Source organism: Aulonocara stuartgranti (assembly GCF_965226115.1).
Source record: "Aulonocara stuartgranti genome assembly, chromosome: 12".
Taxonomy (NCBI): Eukaryota; Metazoa; Chordata; class Actinopteri; order Cichliformes; family Cichlidae; genus Aulonocara; species Aulonocara stuartgranti.
This window is the reverse complement of record NC_138948.1, coordinates 19,783,881-19,803,085: the sequence shown is the minus strand read 5'-3', so window position 1 is coordinate 19,803,085 and position 19,205 is coordinate 19,783,881. Positions and strand designations below refer to the sequence as shown.

The 19,205-nt window shown below is 43.4% G+C and overlaps 4 protein-coding genes across 4 annotated transcripts; 2 read left to right on the top strand and 2 right to left on the bottom strand.

Moving 5' to 3' along the window:
• Window positions 1–633: 633 nt before the first annotated feature.
• tmem119a (transmembrane protein 119a) lies at window positions 634–2,614 on the top strand (the record flags this gene model as incomplete). Its single annotated transcript, XM_082555698.1, has 2 exons — window positions 634–752; window positions 1,244–2,614. The coding sequence occupies exon 2, from the start codon at window positions 1,250–1,252 to the stop codon at window positions 2,612–2,614; it is 1,365 nt and encodes a 454-aa protein (XP_082411824.1). The 5' UTR covers window positions 634–752; window positions 1,244–1,249.
• A 25-nt stretch (window positions 2,615–2,639) lies between these two features.
• Window positions 2,640–5,281, bottom strand: iscua (iron-sulfur cluster assembly enzyme a). The gene is made up of 5 exons (XM_082554145.1): window positions 5,120–5,281; window positions 4,861–4,974; window positions 4,670–4,780; window positions 4,486–4,564; window positions 2,640–3,198 (listed from the first exon to the last, which is right to left on the bottom strand). Exons 1-5 carry the CDS (start codon window positions 5,219–5,221, stop codon window positions 3,110–3,112), a joined length of 495 nt encoding a protein of 164 aa, XP_082410271.1. The 5' UTR covers window positions 5,222–5,281; the 3' UTR covers window positions 2,640–3,109.
• Window positions 5,282–5,339: 58 nt separating this feature from the next.
• On the top strand, window positions 5,340–15,449 carry sart3 (spliceosome associated factor 3, U4/U6 recycling protein). Its single transcript, XM_082554143.1, has 19 exons — window positions 5,340–5,642; window positions 6,795–6,921; window positions 7,013–7,117; window positions 7,202–7,386; window positions 7,647–7,752; window positions 8,109–8,233; window positions 8,331–8,486; window positions 8,613–8,751; window positions 9,711–9,818; window positions 9,929–10,006; window positions 10,093–10,151; window positions 10,485–10,594; window positions 11,995–12,107; window positions 12,215–12,291; window positions 12,371–12,542; window positions 12,636–13,096; window positions 13,317–13,469; window positions 13,585–13,772; window positions 13,875–15,449. Exons 1-19 carry the CDS (start codon window positions 5,442–5,444, stop codon window positions 14,059–14,061), a joined length of 2,850 nt encoding a protein of 949 aa, XP_082410269.1. The 5' UTR covers window positions 5,340–5,441; the 3' UTR covers window positions 14,062–15,449.
• A 372-nt stretch (window positions 15,450–15,821) lies between these two features.
• ficd (FIC domain protein adenylyltransferase) lies at window positions 15,822–18,533 on the bottom strand. Its single transcript, XM_082554144.1, has 2 exons — window positions 17,891–18,533; window positions 15,822–17,357 (listed from the first exon to the last, which is right to left on the bottom strand). Exons 1-2 carry the CDS (start codon window positions 18,159–18,161, stop codon window positions 16,276–16,278), a joined length of 1,353 nt encoding a protein of 450 aa, XP_082410270.1. The 5' UTR covers window positions 18,162–18,533; the 3' UTR covers window positions 15,822–16,275.
• Between the last annotated feature and the right edge of the window lie 672 nt (window positions 18,534–19,205).

The following is a 19,205-nucleotide window of genomic DNA, read 5'->3' as shown; positions in this document are numbered from 1 at the left end:
GAGCAAGTAATGAAATATTGATGCTGTATGAACAGTGCAACTCTTTCAGTTGTGTATTTTAATATATCTTATTTCCAGTGTGACATGGATAAATCATGATGCCATCTGAAATCTGTTTTAAAAAGGTAGAAAATTCATAAGAATGTTTTTTTAATCCTCAAACATAAAACTTCTTTCAGGTCTTAAGTAGGTCAAACTGCCAAAGATCAAACAGGACATGATAGCGCACCAGCTGAAAAGCAAGTGTAACCATGTGGTGGCTGAAACGTGAGCCCAGACAGAGCCTTACACCGGGCTCAGATTCCCTGCTCTTTTATCAATGAGGTGCTAAATAATTCGAGAAAATGCTAGCCCCTTACTTTCACTCTTCCTTCCAGAAAGATGCAAACCTTGTAGCACATCTTCACTAAAGTCACTAATAACCTCCACCTTAGCTGGGCTCCAACAGGAGAATATTTAGGACATCCTTTTTTTCATACCATTTTTTTTTCTGAATGTCTTTTGTATTTTCAGCTTGTTCATCATAAAACAGCTGACAAACAAAAGGACTTCTTGGTCAGTTCGGATGGAGAAGATGATCAAGAACAGGTAATAGAGCTCCTTAAGGCTGTCATTAAACTTTGATGAGCATCTGCCTGGAATTATCAGCAACGTCGGTTATCTTTAGAGGGACAGTCGATCACGTAGGGAGCATGGGAAAGCACCCCTGCCTGTCTCTTTGGAGGAGCAGATAATACACAGAAAGAAGAATGGTAAGTGAGGCAGCTTTCACTCTTTGGCATCACTTTATAACAAGTCACACCTTATCATGGGGTTTTAAGACGTAAGAAGTGGCTTTATAAATAGTTTTGGCAATTCCATGAATGGGTTTTACACTCTGCAGCTCTTTTCCATAAGGTCATTATATGTACCAGAGTGTGCTGGTGGAGTACTGGTATTAATAAATGGTTCATTAACCTTTAATAAAGCTGCTTTTGGCTGTTTCCTTATCCACACGGGATTACCACAGCAGGTGGCTCCACGTGTTTGTTTTGGCAGAGTTTCTATGTCAGATGCACTTCCTGATGCAGCCCCAGTGGAATTTGTCTGTCCTTCCTGGATCAAACCAGGGATCTTTCAGCTGCTTATTAACCGTTAATTAAGCCATATTATAACATTATACCCCTTCCTTTATAGAACTTTTAGAAGAACCATATCCTCTAAATTCATCTAACTTCTCATCTTTCCTGCATTATTCTTGCAGTGAGTCATGCTTTGGTGCAGATGTGGTGTCCTGCTGGCTCTCTGCATCTGTCCTCTAGCCTGCCTTGCAGTGTCTCCCTGTCCTACTGGGTGCTGCTGTCCAGGATTTCTGGTTCTGTGTGAGTCACTAGGCCTGAGGTCACTCCCTCGCTTGGTTCCTCTCAGTACCTCGGCTCTATCTGTGGCCAGAAACCAGCTCTGTAATGTGGACCACCAGCTCTGGCCCTTCTCTGGCCTCCAGGAGCTCAGCCTCAGTCACAATCTGCTAGCCCGCTTCCCTCGTGGCCTGCCTCCCAGCCTGGAGTCCCTGCAGCTGCAAGAAAACCGCATTACTTACATCACCTCAGGTGTCCTGAGGCAGCTGGGAAACCTCACTCACCTGGACTTAGAGGACAACCGTATTCGTGCCATCCAGCCCGGGGCACTTCAGGGTCTCCATAAGCTGCAGGTCCTGATGCTGAAGGGGAACAGGCTTACCAGTCTCCCCATGAGTCTTCCACCATCACTGACCCACTTAGATCTTTCAGAAAACTGCATCTCTGCCTTGGACCTGCCCTCACTGTCTGCCCTGGTCAACCTGCAGGTCCTGAAGATCAACAGCAACTGCCTGCGGTCAGTCCCAGAGAGCGCCTTTGACAGCCTGCCACGTCTCAGATCTGTGGACCTCACCAACAACCTGTGGGTGTGCGAGTGTGACATTCTGTATCTGTACCGCTGGCTGCTGAGCGGTAGGCTTAAGATGGCCACAGACATTGTGTGCACAGAGCCTGATCATCTCGCCCACCGTCTGCTTCTGAATCTCTCTGTCGTGGCCATCTGTCCTCGTGTCCTGAAGCCAAATGACAGGACACACGAACGTGACCTCAGCTCTGCACAGGCGAGGATGCTAACAGCGCAGCCAGCAGAGAAAATATCAAAACTAACCACTAATGGACTGCTTTCTGAAGCTCTAAACAGTAATCAAGACTCTTCCAAGACGCGTGTCTTGCACTACTCTTTAGAGACTCTTACCTATGAGGAGTGTTTATCCCTAAATAACAGTCAGTCAGTCAGCCCCTTCCATTTAAAGACTACTACTTCTCTCCCTGAGGAGGAACAGAGGTGCAGAGACAACATTACAACTCGATACCCTCAGAGTAACGTAACCCTTGCTGAGGGGACACAGTTCTTGCTTTCCACACATAGAGATGCACTCGTGCCCACTCTCGTCCCACAGCTGTTCACTCAGCAGGCCTCTGCAGCGATAGTCTCTCTGCTCGTTGTGCTGTGTGTGTTAGTGGCTCTCGTAATGCTGGCAGTGCTGCTCGTGCTGAAAAAGGTGCTTGTGCGTCAGCAGAGGGTGGCTCCTGCTGATTCAGGATCAGCAGGATGACATTTACACACACACAGACACTGAAGTCTTTTAATCTGTTTATTCACAGTAAGCAAAGCACCTCATACAAATTTTCTGAACTTTTTTTTGTATGTAAACTTTAACTGTTGACATTCTCATACCAAGTCTTTCATCTGGGACCTACATTGTCTCACAAGTGAGCCAGAAAGAGCCTCAAAGCCAAAAAAATAAAACTACAAACCCACATCCCTGCTTCATTAAAGATGTCTTTAATGCTATGTGTATTAAAGTGTTAAGCTTCACCATGAACCCATTGTTAATTAAACAATTCTGATTGTGTGATAAAAGCAAAGAATCCATAAACGCTATTAACACTTGAACAATATGGGACCCACACCTGTGGAGAATTCCCCAATGGATGCAAGATCTGATGCGATGTGATTACAGCGACCCGTCTGCACTGCTCTGGCACTAGGAGAGGCACAATATCCAACAATAGGATACATCTATTATTATAGTCAGTGAATAAAAACATTAATTGCTGGCTTTAACATGTTCCTCCTTGTCCTGTTGCTTTAGCCGGTAGTCTGACAGTGCTGCTTTTATGGCATCTTCTGCAAGCACTGACAAAAAAAGCAGATTTTAGAGCCACTATGAGCATAATTTGGAAAACAAAAAGCATTCAGTTCATGATAACTGGGTGATTTGATTTCATATCATCATTATGTAGGTGTGATTAATACAGTCATTCATTCTTCCATAGAGACGGGTTACACCATGAAGAGCTCGCCAATCTGTTGCATGGCTAAGACATAGAAACAGAGCTATTCACACCATCATCAGTTAACCTATAGATGTGGTCAGAAGTTTACACTTATCGTGGGGAGGACTGACATAGTATTAGGGGACTTTTAATGATTTCTTTGAACTGTTCTTCTGAATTTATTATGGACTTTCTCTGATTCTCACACAGGGTTAAAAGTATACACACGGGGTCTGGTAACTGTGTTTTTGTCAAAGTCTGGAAGAAGACCCAAACTGTCACCGTTAGATGAGAGTAAATTGGTTTAGATGTTCAGAAACAACTCAGGAACTGCTGAGGCTCAAGCCTGCTATGAACTCATCAAGCCATTAAAGATGTATGTAAAGATGGAAATACAACAGTTCAAAGAAACCATTAAAAGACCCAAATTACCATGAGATTCATGCCAATGATGAGTGAATGTAAACATCTGACCACAACTGTAACGTGTGTTTGGACTGTGGAAGGAAACCAGAGTACCCAGAGAGAGCCCACACTGTTGAGAGATATATTTATTGCACAGGAAACACCTGATCTGAAAGCATAAATGTATGTGCTTTCAAACAGAGCAAGAGAAAGAATTTGTTTCGGGGGGGAAAATGGTGTGCATGGTCCTGAAGCTATTTTGGAAACTTAACAGCACATTTTGATCTTAAGTGGGCTGGACCAGGGAAACTCCCCTTTGTTGTTGTAAAGCTGTTTAACTACATATTTAATCCCTGAGATAGCTTAATGTAAGAAAAAAAAACAAAACAGTTTGAATCATATTTCTCAGGTTTTCTACACAATTAGGAAATGCTGCCATATTGAATTAAAGAAATCAGTCAGCATGACCCTTTATGCTTAAATGGTAAGAAATTACTGTCTTTTTTTATTAACTGACCTAAAATACTTTGGTTTAGTATGAATGGCCACAGTGGAGATCCTTCTATTAGGAAAAGCTACAAAACTTGAAATGAAAATACAATTCACATTTTCCAAAGTCTTCCAGTGGGCCGGACTGAAGTTTTTGCTGGGTCGATTCTGCCCCCCAGACTTTATATTTGATATATGATATATATTCTGACACCCATGTCTTAAGAGGTGTTAATAACGACTGTGAACTTACTTGAGCAGTGAAGCTTGACTGGAGGAAGGCAGAGTTCTTTGGCAATGTCTGTGTTCTTGATCTTCAGAGCATCGTCAACCTGCAGGGTAAAAGCAGATTCATGAGATCCTTTACAATAAAGCGGAGAAAACAGCACTTTTAGGGTCCATTTGTTGGTTGCCTGTACTTTGGTAATTTAACATACCGACTTCCCCTTCACCCACTCTGTTGCTAGAGAACTGGAAGCAATGGCCGATCCGCAGCCAAATGTTTTGAACTTTGCATCGACGATCTTTCCATTTTCATCCACTTGGATCTGCAAACAGCACAGAGTCAAACATCGGAATTTCAAAGACATGACAATACATTGGTTTCTGCTGCTGGCTTCCAGCTTACCTGAAGTTTCATAACATCACCGCATGCCGGTGCACCCACCAATCCAGTCCCCACATTTTTGGAGTTTTTGTCCAGGGAGCCCACGTTTCTCGGGTTTTCATAGTGGTCCACAACCTTAGGGAGAGGTCACACTTATCAGAAAATATATATATCTCTGATCTGTTGGTGGGGCAGCTGACAGACAGGGCAGTGTTACCAGTGACAACAACAAAAAATGTCAGCTAACTCTAAGTAAGGTGACGCATTTTCACTCGTTTACCTTTTTGTGGTACAAGCAGACAGCGCTCAGCTCCGGTTTGAAAATCCTCCTGCTGAAAAACAGCAGCAAGGACGAGGAGCTTCGTAGGCAGGCGTTCGCCATGTTTCCAGCACCAACTGCGAACGGAAATCAACGAGTGAACACGAGGAAGCACGAACGGCTTGTGTTGACAAACAAATGAGAGAAGAAGGTTTTACACAACCAGAGAGCGCCCACTAGCGGCCACGGGCGGGGTTAGACGGTGACCCGTGTTGACGGGCTCCGCCTCTCGTCGTCCCGCTGGCTGCTAGCAGGCTGTTACCAGGCAGATAGGCTTTCCAACATGGCAGCGTCAAGCAACGCAGAGCAAACGCAGTTGCAAGATATGGAGGAGGAAGATGCAGGGATGGAGGAGAGGGAGATGGAATCGGACGAAGAAGAGGAGGAAGGCATGGGAGTGGAAAATTCAGACGAAGACGAGGAGGACGATTCGTCGGAGGACGAGAAAGAAAATGAAGCCGAGATCCAGCGACTTGAGGAGCAGGTAATTAGCCAGCGTTAGCCGAGGGGCTAATGAGAATGAATGGGTGGTAAACACGGCCAGCCACAATCGGGTTGGCAGCATTAAAGCTGTGAACTCCTCCGTCATGACATGGTAGAGTAAAGGCATAAAATATACGTGGCGTTGGTAGCTCTCGTTAACCAAAACATCTAAATATACAACCACGTCATTTATATAGCTGTCGTGATTAGCTGCCTTGCTAATGTGCGAGGCTAATAGTTCGCGTGCCTCGTATTCACACGCGCCTTTTTTGTTGCAGTCTCAGTCTACGGCGGGATCCCAGCGTTTAGTGTGGGTTAGAAAGAAAGTACAGTACAAACAAAAACAGTACACGCTGTGCTAACTTTAATGGGCGTCACGTGATCAGTGACCCCTTCACATAGCATTGAATCTGCTGTAGTCTTAAGTACGGAGAGTGCTTCTGCAGCGTCGCTGGTGTTGCGCTGAGTTGACTGTGTGGTAGGTGTAGCTCTCCTGCAACCTACAAATACACTCAAATATAGATCCAACTGCATGACTGTACACGAGTCCCTCTGCGAGCATCAGTGTGTGGTACTGCTGACTGTAGTGTGCTATATACAGAGATATTTTTAAATATTCAGTCTCACTGCTGTAGCCCAAAAGTCTAACAGATCAAACTACAACCCACGAAACTACCTGAATTTTCAACCAACAACTCAACAAAATATAAACATTTGCTCTCATGAAGGATTGGGTTTAGTTTATTTAGGATACACAGGGTGCAGGGATTTTTTTTGCATATAACAGATTTGTATTTTCACCAAAGAGATCTTGGCCTGCCAAAAAGCTTCATAAAAATATTTTTACATTCATAGAGAGATATTAAATAAGGTAACACACTTTTCCTACATGCAAACCAATTGTAGCTGTTTTATGTGTTCACCTAAGAATCAAAAGATCCCTGGTGCGATCCTGGGAGAGGTTGCGTCATGAAGGGTAAAAATTCGGCCAAATCAAATATGCGGAGCTACCTGCTGTGGCGACCTCTTGTGAATGCAAGAACAGCTTAAAGTAGATTTTACATGCCAACCGATTATGATTTTGTGCCTACAAAACCCCTGAAGTGCATTGTCACGTATCTCATTTCTTCTTCATCTTTGTGTAACTCCTCAGCTGTCCATCAACGCTTTCGACTACAACTGCCATGTGGATCTTATCAAGCTGCTAAAGCAAGAAGGGGAACTTTTCCGCCTGCGAAAGGCGAGGCAGAAGATGAGTGAGCTTTTCCCTCTCACTGAAGGTCGGTGCACGGCTAACATGCTTCTGGGGTTGGAGGAATAAGCGGCTCTGCATTATTTACAACTGAAACCTTGTTTTTTTTAATCCCCCAGAGATCTGGCTGGATTGGCTCAAGGATGAAATCCGTCTGACTGAGGAGGAGCCAAACCGAGAGAAAGTATATGAGCTGTTTGAGAGAGCTGTTAAAGACTATATCTGTGAGTGCGCAACACCATCGCCACCACCTTCCGGCCTGATGATTAGTAATTACACGATCCTAACATTTAACTTTACACACACAGGCCCCGATATCTGGCTTGAGTACGCACAGTACTCGATCGGTGGTATGGGCTCACCAGGCGGAATCGACAGGGTGAGATCCATCTTTGAGAGGGCGGTGACAGCAGTGGGGCTTCACATGACCAAGGGACAGATGGTGTGGGAGGCGTACAGAGAGTTTGAGAACGCCATCCTGTCCACAGTACAGGTTTGTGCGCCCGTCACTAGGACAGAGTTCATCATTCACACATAAGCTATATTTGTGTTTTTGTATTGATTGTGTACATATGCCATATTGTTTCAACCATTGTCTTAGAAATTAAAAGCTAGTGGAAATAATTTTGTTTCCATGTTAATGATGTCAAATATAACACTTCTTCAGTTCAGATTGCTGACTTGAATTCTTTCCATGTTTAACCGAATGGCTTGTGCTTTAACACCCATGTTCTCTGCTGGCTTTCCTCTCAGCCTCCCCCTGGCAGGATTCCCAGCCGTGAGGAACAAGAGATGCTGAAGACCCAGCTCGAGCGAATCCATACACTGTTTCGCCGACAGTTGGCCATCCCCTTAATGGGTAAGCATGACGTGTCTTCTGGCCAGACTGGTTGCTGTAAAATGAGACAGATTCCTGTTGCGAGAGCCATATGTCAGAAATTACCCAGTTTAAAGAAAATGATGACGCTGGCTTTTAGGATAAAATTAACGTGTCAGAGTGACGAGTGCACTCCTCATTAGTTTACTGGAGAGGTAACCGGTTGTTTTGGTATCGTGTTGTTTTTCTCTGAGTGGAGAGCCGTGCCGTTTCTGAAACATTTGAATCTCTAAATTTAAATGAAGCAACAGATAAAGTAGAACATAAACTGAAAAATGACTATCGATGGTGTGATGTAAATGTAAAATCTGTGATAACTGTGCTCTGCTGCTTTGTAGACATGGAAGGCACCTACGCAGAATATGAGGAGTGGTCCGAACATGGCGTCCCTGAGACGGTTGTGCATCAGTACAAGAAAGCTGTGCAGCAGATGGAGAAGTGCAAACCGTTTGAGGAGGCACTGGTAATGCACTTTGCTAAATATGATGTCCATTCGTTCTCTGTAATGTTTTTAAATGATGTTGATCGTTTTTGTGAACGCTGCTGTTGTTTTGCTGCAGATGGTAGCAGAAACTCCCAAGTTAGCAGAATATCAGGCCTACATCGACTTTGAACTAAAGGAGGGCGACCCAGCACGGATCCAGATAACCTTTGAGCGTGCTCTGTCAGAGAACTGCCTGGTGCCAGACATGTGGGCCAAATACACCACATACCTCGTGAGTTGTTGGTCACACACACACACACACACACCCCGTCTAATGTATAAAACCTTGCTGTTCATCTCGTTCTTTTTTCAGACTGTTTTAACCATTTTTAACTATTTTTCTTTCTGTGATCGTCAGGATCGTCAGCTGAAGTTCAAAGACTTGGTTCTCTCCACTCATGAACGTGCAGTCAGGAACTGCCCCTGGACCATGGGACTGTGGAAGAGCTACCTGCTTGCTCTGGAGAGGCACGGAGCCGACCATCAGACCGTGTCAGGTAAGAACACGAGCACAGCTCGAAGCTGTTCACACAAGAGCGCCCGCTGCTTTCAATATTGAAACTATTTGAACTCCTTTTTTTTTTTTTCCTTCATAACAAATACGACTGAAAAAGATTGATATGATTTTTCAGTGGAATTTAATTTGCGTTCATTCTGAATGGATGTGCATTGGTTTTAGAGACAAACTGATAATTGTTCTCATTATAAGTGATGATTTTGTTTATTTCATTTATTATAAACAGAATTTACAAGTATTTGTGGAAGCAATTACTAACACAGGATGAATATTAACTTAGTAATAATGAAACCACAAAGCAGAATAAACAAACTATGTTTGAGTTTAAAAAGATTGAGCTGTGTGACTAATGAAATGTGGAAAAATGTAACCTTTCTTAACCTTGCCTGACTTCCAAGTATGTAAGAGTTTAAAAAAAATGATTGGATGGACTTGGCTCCATCATTATAAGATCACGTAGGCCTGCACATTTTTGTGTTTATTTTTTCTTGGAAGTTGCTAAGGGAGACCAGTCCTTATCACATTTATATTAAATGTGATGACAAAAAGGCAAAATTAGTCCATAATATGGCCTGCTCCCTGAAAAATACAGCATATTTACGATGTGAGATGTGGAAATATTTTATTTTAACTTGCAGTATAGTTATTTCTTTGTTTTCTGAAAAAAACCTGACTATCCTAATCTGGTTTATTATGACTTTTATGGTTAATGTCTACCGCTGTAGCCCATAAAGAGTCATAAAACAGGCAATAGATGAAACCAAACACAACCCGAATTTTACCTTGATATTAAATCATTAGCATTATAAAGGATAATGAAAGACGTGTGCTTGTCTTTCATTCATTTTAAAACCACCTTGAATTTATTGAAAATACTAACGACCTTATGGAGAAATGTTGTCGTCTGATGTGTATTATTCTCTTTTGTCTTCCACGCAGACGTCTTTGAGAAGGCACTAAATGCAGGCTTCATTCAGGCTACCGATTATGTGGAAATTTGGCAGGCGTACCTCGACTACTTGAGGAGACGTGTGGATTTCAGTAAAGGTGAGAGCGGTTTCGTGTCATGAACATTTTGTATGTCAAAAAAAAACCAAAACACAACTCAAATAATTTATTTGATGATGTGTTACCTTGTGTTTTTTTTTTTTTTGCAGAGTCCAGCAAAGAGTTAGAGGAGTTACGAGCAGCCTTCTCTCGATCTCTGGACTACATGAAACACGATGTCGAAGAGCGTAAGCAGACGGCACCGACATCTATTTTTGCTGTCTTCTTGTCCTGGTTTAGTTTTCACATTATTCACCTTCCTTTGTCACTATAGGGTTTGGTGAAAGTGGCGATCCTTCTTGTATCATCATGCAGATCTGGGCACGGATAGAGGTAAGCGGTGTTACTATGACAACCGTTTTCAGGAGCATGCAGTGTGTAGTAGTGTTGTTGGATTGTGGCGAGTAAATCAGTTAGCACAGTAGAATGAGCCAGGTCAAATCACGTAACAAAAGAAGTAAGCTTCTTTATTTAAATTAGGCCTTAAATAAAGAGTTAATATAGCTCCACAGCTTCCTACAGACATGTTTGAGTCACAGTAGAATCACTTGTAAAAATCACCTTTAGCCTCTTTGTAATGAGATGGAGGGTAAAGGCGTTCTCACTGACAACTTGGATACAGGAGTTATTGTGTTTGTCATATAGATGTTTCCTTTTCCTTGTCAGGCACTTCACTGCAAGAACATGCAGAAGGCCAGAGAACTGTGGGACAGCATCATGACAAAAGGAAACGCCAAGTATGCCAACATGTGGCTCGAGTACTACAACCTGGAAAGGTTTGTGAGTCTGTGACTTTGTCTTTGTCTCTTCTTCATTTACTTCTAAGTAGTGCATTATACAATATATACACCCTACATTGTTGTGCAAAGGTCTCAAGCCCACCACTCATTTCTTTATATATTGATACCAAGGAGACAGACTTTCTTGTAGTCATTTGTAAAGCAGTCTCCGGGTTCCTGAAGGTCTTTCAAAGACTCTCTTTGGACATTAGTGATGTGTCGGTCGCGAACGAAACGGCTCTTAGAGCCGAGTCTTTGAAGTGAACGACGCAAGCCGTTATTGGGAGTCGTGGGTTTTTTTCCTTCTCTCACTTTATTACATTTTATGTGGAGTGAATAAATAAAAGTATATTTACGGTGGCCCCTAGAGACAAAGCACGTAAAAACTCCAAAACACGTACAAAACACAACAGAAGTGCTCCAGGATGCTGGGCGCAGTGTTGAGCTTTTGTTATCTTGTGGCTACACAAGCCAGCAAGTACCAACGACCGTATTTGGTGTGTGGTAGTAACAGGTAAATGAACATTTTTTTAATTATTTGAATATATATGAGTGCCTGTGTATAAATACACAAACAATACACATATGCTTTCAATTGTGTAATTTAAGTGATCTAGTAGCTCTGCTTTGGAAGTTCAGGTAATGCTAGAAATGTGCTTTGGAGCTTGGACGTGCTTTGTCTCTAGGGGCCACCGTATATAATTATATATAAATATATCTAAATAAAACCACAGGTTTTTTTTTACACTAGTAATTCCTTTTGTGCGTAATTTTATATTGTTGTTAATAATAAATTAATTAAAGCAACAAAACGACCTGAAGAGCCGGTTGGGAGCTGAAAGAGCCGGTTCTCTAAAAAGAGCCAGAAATCCCATCACTGTTGGACATTGGCTGCTTTCTCGCTCATTTTCAGTCCAGACTATTTAGCTGACCACATTCAGAAGAATGTCTTTTTGTTGTTGAGGCGTTATTTCAATCTATGAAAAGAACCAAATATAACACAATTAGAAAGTTACAAGGTAAGAATTTTGCACAGACAAACAAGGTGATTTCCAACCAGCTAGAACTTGGCATATCTCAACATGTGTGCCCTTAAAAAAACAATGAAACTTGTCAAGTGGATGACAACAGAAAAAGTGTCGGGCTTAAAAAAACTATGCAGAGCAGATGAACAGTATCTGTTATTTACCGGCAGTTTGTCCAAATGTATTTGACTGCACATCGTTTCACAGTCAACATGTTGACTGCACACTCACAGTACACACATGCAGTACATGTCAGTGTAATTGGAATTTTCAGTGTGCGAGTTAGACGGGACATGCCTGACTGGGAAAAACTTTCTAACTAAAAAAATGGGTGTGCTTGATGGTTTTTGCTTTTTTTTTTTTAATCTTCAGGTCATACGGGGACTCGATTCACTGTCGAAAAGCTCTCCACAGAGCAGTTCAGTGCACCTCAGACTACCCGGAGCATGTATGTGAAGTCCTGCTCAGCTTTGAGAGAGTGGAAGGTGAGCCTCAAACTAAAAATGATTATAAATTCATTATAAATCATTATTTTTAAGAAAAGGGAGAATTTGACACAGTATGGCTTTATACTACACGTTCCCACCTACAGGTTCTCTGGAGGACTGGGACTTCGCCGTGCAGAAGACAGAGACCCGGCTGAACAGGATTAATGAACAGCGAGCGAAGGTAGGAGCAGTACTGCACCGGCCAGGTGTATCGTTTGGCTGCCTTTGGCTAATGTTACCATGTTCTGACCATCTGTTAGGCAGCTGAGAAAGAAGCCAACCTGGCTCGGCAAGAGGACGAGAGAGCTGAGCAGCGGCGGAAAGCCAAGGTAGAAAAGAAGGCTCAGAAGAAGGTCCAGAAGGGAACGCGAGCTGGGGAGAAGAGGAAAGCAGAACAGGACGATTATCAAGATGAATGGAATGAGGACGCAGGTGAAATAGACTCCTTAGCTGATGGACTAATTCTTTTTTTTTAACCAAAACTAAGTGTGATTCTAACTTTTTGTTTCTCTGTGACATAACAAGGTCCTAAAAGGCACCGAGGAAACGCTGACCAACCCACAGATGAGTACATGGAGACAGAGACTGGACTCTTTGGAAAGGCCACGCCCCCTGGATATAAGCCTGCTCCGCCTGCTACTAAAAAAGCCCCACAAGGAGCAGCAGCAGCAGCTCCGTCTGCCCACAGGCAGAACGAAGACAACCCGGAGCTTCGAAATGACAACAGCAGCGTGTTCGTCAGCAATCTGGCGTACACCCTGGAGGAGCCAGAGGCGAAACTCAGGACGCTGTTTGAGACCTGTGGTCCAATCAAGCAGATTCGCCCCATCTTTACTGGTAAAGGAAGCTTCAGAGGCTACGGTTATATACAGTTTGAATCCCCAGTGTCAGTCCCTGAAGCCCTGAAGCTGGACCGACGGGATGTGGAGGGCAGGCCTGTGTTTGTGTCACCCTGTGTCGACAAAAACAAAAATCCTGACTTTAAGGTAAGCGTGGCTCAGTTCCTGCATTTGTGTTGAACTTAGACGCCTCATCATTTTTATTCATTTAATACAGCTATCAATGCCACTTCACCCAGTCCAAGATTATTATTGTAGGGGCTAAAATATTGTGAAGCACATAATTCAATTAGTTTTTCATCCAGCTTGGCTAACGTGATTGGAGCATGCAGTGCAAAGTGATATCTTCACGCTTATGTCCTTGTAGGTGTTTAAATACAACACGATGATGGAGAAACACAAAATTTTCATCTCTGGACTGCCGTTCTCGTGCACTAAGGAGCAGCTGGCGGAAATCAGCAAAAATCACGGCACCGTCAAAGAAGTTCGTTTGGTCACGTATCGCTCAGGAAAACCCAAGGTGAGGAATAAAGAGCACAGCGGTGAGATGATGGAGCTAGTGATCGCTGCCTTCGACCCACACGCAGGGCGAAGTTGTTGGTGTGTTAACCCTCTTATGCTGTGTGGCTCTGCAGGGTCTGGCATATGTTGAGTTCGCAGATGAAACCCAGGCCTCTCAGGCAGTGCTGAAAATGGACGGCATAGAAGTGGAGGGCAACAAAATCTCTGTTGCTATAAGCAACCCTCCTCGCAGAAACACGATAGATAAGCCTGGGTCGAGCAGGCCCACGGGAGACGCCATGCCTCGCCAGGTGTACGGAGCGTAAGTTTCCCAAAATGTTTGCAATTGCTCTTCCCTGATTCCCAGATCTATATTGGTAATAAAGACAGGAAACAAATTTGACTGTTTTCCTTTTTTTCCCAGGAGAGGGAAAGGACGCACCCAGCTCTCCATGCTCCCTCGTTCCCTCCACCGACAATCCGTGCCCGCCGGGAAAGTGGAGAACGGGAGCGCTGCGGATGGAGAGCCAGCCAGCGCAGCAGGAAATGCAGCCGGAGAGCCGAAGCAGTTGTCAAATTCAGACTTTGCCAAGATGCTCCTCAACATGTGAGAAGACAGGCAAGAGCGTGACGACCGCCTTCACACTGAAAGCCATCTTGTGTCCTTACAAATGGATGTCCTTGATTAATTTTTTTTTCTTTTTCGTAACCGGTTACCTGATGTCCCTTTAATCCCGGTCATGCTCTCACCATCCGTTCTGCGAGGTTGCCTTAAATCCCCATCACGAGCCCTTTTCAAAGAGCGTTTCGGATTGTTTTTGATGGGTGTGTTTTGAAGATGGCAGCCAGGATGTTTTATTAAAAGTGTATCATATTTGTGTGTAAATATACTGTATCTAAAATTGTTGCAAGGTTTCCTTTTTTTGTTTTTCTCTTTTGTTGTTGTTGTTGTTGTGCACTGTAAGGGATTTTAACAGAAGCATATGGGAGAGTATTTTTTTAAATATTCAAAACAGCCAAACTTGTGAATGTTGTTTTAAATAGGTATATGCAAAAGTTTGGACGTGGTGTAATATAGTCGGTGTGTGTACATAATGTTGGATGTGCTAGTGGTGAAAAGACACTCTCCAGATGTTTTTAAGGAGCCGAAATAGTTTTATTTCCTGACCTTCTAGTACAGCTGATTCATTATTTTTTATGTAACATCATCACTGAGTCTCCGTCAACTACCGTACTAATGTCCAGTATTATTATGCTATAGAGACCTCTAAAGCTACCGTCAACAAAAAAACAAGACCTTTTAAGACGGTGTGAAAGCTGCTGTCCTGCAGCACACAGCTGATGCTTGAGTTAGTGTTCACAAATCTGTTTTAAGTAACCCTGCTTATATTTTTTATGTTTCCATGCGTGGCCCGTCTGTTCAGGTGGAGAACGTCAGTCACCTTTAAAGAGGAACGAAGGGTACCTGCCTGAAATTTAAGAGGGTGCACATAAGCAGGAAGCTGGTGATTCTGAAGTGCTTTGATGGCAGGAAACACCTGGCTTCACGTGGGCTTCGTGAGCCTGTAGTCACTCAGAAAGAAGAAAGGCTTTGTCCTTCAAGGCAGTTTTCAGTCATTAGTTTTGTCTACATTGGCAAATTTTTAATTGGCTTTCAGATTATTTGATCTTAACTCTTAGCGAAAATTACCACAGCAGATTATTTAGTAAAAAAAGAGTCACTTGCAGCACTCTAACATTTAATATTGAAAGAAGTAAAAAAAAAAAAAAAAGTGAATATAAACTCAAGCTGTTTTTATAAGTGCGGTTTGGTTTTCTTTAGTCGACGGCACTCTCTGGAAAAACAAGAGAATGGTCAGAATCTATGCAGTTCCCATTTCAGTAATCCCATGTTTCAGGGGGTCGATCAGCTGTCCACTTGTCTTGTTTTACACATTAATAAAATTCTGTTTGTGTACATGATACTTGGTAAACACGTTTAAAAAAAAAAAAAAAAAGGTCAGCATAGTTTGTGATGAATCTTAAGTTTTCAAAACATGTAATACAAGCTGTATGTATTGCTCTCACCGCAGTGGCCTAATTTAAAAAAAGGAGAAAAAAAAGTTGAAGTTGTAGAAGTCACCTTCTGTTTTGTCTATACTAAAAAGGTTGTATTATGTGCATTGCCGTTTGTATAATTTCTATAGTCAGTGTTTTACATTTGGAGTAGAGGTAAATAATAAAAGGCTATTTTTTGTTCGTTTAATCTCAGTATTTATTTTTGTGCTTTTTCACTTTCATTCTTTGAAATCATGTCATGTTTCTTTTCCCTCCCTTCTTTTCTGGTCTGAAACTTGTTTTAATAAAGTCATACAAATGATGCCCTACTTTGCTCATTGTAGACCACTTTTATTTTAAAATAAATAAGAAAATACAGGAAAGTGCATTACAGTGTCTGGAGACATCATCTTTACGTCAAAGAACTAAATGTTCACCGTGCACATCCGCAGTTGAAACTGAAGATTCAAGTCCGACAGAAATCTTGTTTTGTTTCCTGTTTCCTATGATAGAGAATTAAAACGCCTAAACTCTCCCACAACACAACTTTTCCTTGCGTGGGAAAATTAGGGTGTGGTAAAGCAAACCTGACACGACAAAAAGCAAATTTCAGTTCACCTTCCTGAAGCAGGCTGATGAATTCAGCAGGCACAGAATCCAAACTGTGACGAGGGAATGATGGGTATGATGTGGACAAAGGAATTCGCATTTTATGATGAGCTCTAAAATGAAATGACATCTATGTTTGCATGCCAGTGTTGCCATGCTCCTGTATCCCTACCCTATGGTCAGTTGTGGAATGGGATGGTCTGCTTGCAGTCGAAACAGGTCTGGTCCTGGCCTGCTCCCGGCAGCCCCACGGCGTGCTCCGTAGTAGAAATCAACAACGTGTCCAAAGTTATTTCTGTACATTTGGCTATGAAGCGGATGAAGGGCCGCACATCACCCTCGTTGGCTGTGTCCAGAGCGGCGTAGTATTCAGCCCGTTGTTCCTTGCGGATAGTAATTGGTGGGTATCTCGCTTGCATGAGCACGAGGTTCATGAGCAGCCGCGACGTACGTCCGTTGCCGTCAACAAATGGGTGTATGTACACCAGTTTATAGTGGGCGAGTGCAGCATATTCCACGGGGTGAAGCTGCAGCGCCTCGTCGGAGTTGAGCCACTGAACGAGCTCCTGCATGTGTCTCTGCAGGTCCCGAGGGTGAGGAGGGATGTGGTGGCCCACAAACACCTGATTGGTGCGCAGCCTCCCTCCTTCCACGGGGTCTACGTAGCCGAGCACCCGCCGGTGGATCTCCAGGATGTCGTTGACGGTGATGGCTCCTGATCTGGACAACAGCGTCGTGTTGATGTACTTCATGGCCGCATCCACCCCGATCGCCTCGTTCTGCTCCTGCAGGCTCTTTCCGGGGACGGCGTAACGCGTCTCAATGATATGACGGATCTCTGACAGCGTGAGCGTGCTGCCTTCGATGGCCACGGTGTGGTAGATGTGGTGGTAGTAGGTCTCCTCCATCACTCGGCGGAATGCAGAGTTCCCTTTAGGAATGGACATAAGCTGGCGCACTTTACTGTCGATGATGCTGAAGTAACGCTGATCGATCTCTTCCACCAGGGGAAGGGTCCGGTCTCGGCTAACCAGAGCTCTCTCGTTGCACGGTGAGATGGCCAGGGCCTTGGTGTACAGGTGATCTGCCTGGACGACATCCTTCTCCTCCTCTAAAATGGTCCCCAGCTCCGTCAGGGCATCCACGAAGTCTGGGTTCATGCTAAGTGCATGCACCAGCAGCTTGTGAGCCTTCTCCCTCTTCCCAAGTTTCTTCATCTCCTGAGCCAACTGCAGTGCAGCTTTGGCCTCCAGCTCCATCTCTGCAATCACGACATGATTGACAGGGTGAGCAGTGAAGATGCAGTAAAACAGCAGGTCATGTCATGACAAAATATGAATAAATTCATTAATTAATTAAAAAAAAACGTTATTACACTTGGATGAACTAGAATTTTCAACAACTTCAGAAATCATTCAGGGAACTAATATTCAATTTAAAACACTGAAGCCGCAAATTTGTTATTTTTACATTTAGTTGTTGTGCTTCCTCTTTTTCCTTAACAGTTCGCTGGTCTTCACAGTTAGAAAACAGTGTGAAAATACCTACAATTTGCAGAGGATTTGGAGAATTACAAGCTGACGTCTTCACAATGTCATCATTCAGAAATCCCAACATACAGGAAAAACCAATACGATCAGAGCTTGAAAGCGATAAAGGGAACGCAGTTTTCTCTATAAATTTGTTAAATTAAGCCCTACATGAGTTCACACCGGCCTTCTTTCTCGACATATGGTTAATATTGTTCTGCATATGGCACTAAGCTGACCTCCACAGTAAATAACGTGAGTGTACCTTTGGTCGGCTTGGGCCTCTGAGGCAGCAGATCAAGAGCAGTGAAGGGGACGGTGAGGCTGGTGGACTGCACAGCTGGATGCTGCTGTGGACTTCCCCACAGCTGGCAGCGGAGCAGAGCGATGCCTCTCAGGGAGGCACAGCACTGATCCTCCACCCCAACCATGGGCATCAGGAGCGCCACGAGTGAGCCGAGGGCGATGCAAAGCAGCGGGCCCCATCCTCCTAGGACACGGGCGCTGTAGTAACTCCACACCTTCACAGCAGCCATGAGGACCCCTGGTTAAATCCTCCATCTTCTGGTGTAATGCCCCCCATCTAATTTCACTCCAGCATGGAGACCCGAAAGGTGGCGAACAGGAGGAAAACGAGCAGCATGGCAGCTGCCGCGAGAGATCAACTAAACGAGACAACTTTTAACGCCCGTAAGTTAGGAAGCAAGCTACCTTTAGCTACAAACGGAGGCTCTAAACCTTAAGCTAACTTAACGACCAAACGGCGGCTGGCTTTTTGTCAGAGTCGGAACAGCTGTACACATAATACACACATCTCCAACTTCCTTAGGCTCAACGTTTGAACATCCTCGAATATCATTGGTCCGAAGTGTATTGAAGGGCAGAGCCGATTGGGTGAAAATACAGCAATACAACTCTCGTTTCGTAGCCGTCCCTGATTGGCTGAGTCATGGAAACCTTTTCCCCGAGTTTTACCTTTCAGGGACAAGAGCGACATTATGTAATCAGTAGGTATCTAATGTAATCTAATTTATTTTTTAGTTATGGGGTATTTTAAACATGTAAAAGAAGAAACAAATCCTATTTAAAGCCCCTCTATTGCCAAAGATCAAGGCTGTAGAGAAATCTTGAAACACAACTGGGTACTTATTTTGTAGTTATTTGAAAGCATTATATAAATTAGCTTTCATTTCTGTGTTCAGTGAGATCTCAAGCTACATGTTTAGAATCTCCACACAAATTAGATTTTTAAAAATTCACAAAAGTTTATTTATTTGCTGCAAAATAGGGGTTTAAAACGCCCCCCTGCGGTATATACTTCGACCATCATTGTGGATCTCTCCCTTAATATTTTAGTGCCCTCTTGCTCATCTTATACAATCTCCTTTGCTTTGACCTGTTATCGAAGAAAGAAAAAGCAACAACTCACTTCCATCCTTATCGGTGCCTCGTCCTCTCTTCAGGAGATCCAGAATCTATTAATATGTAAATATTTTTTACATTTTAAAAGCCAATGAGAGTGAAAGACTCACCTAATGCAGACCAAATCTACCTACAGGTGCAAACAGAGTAATTTCACA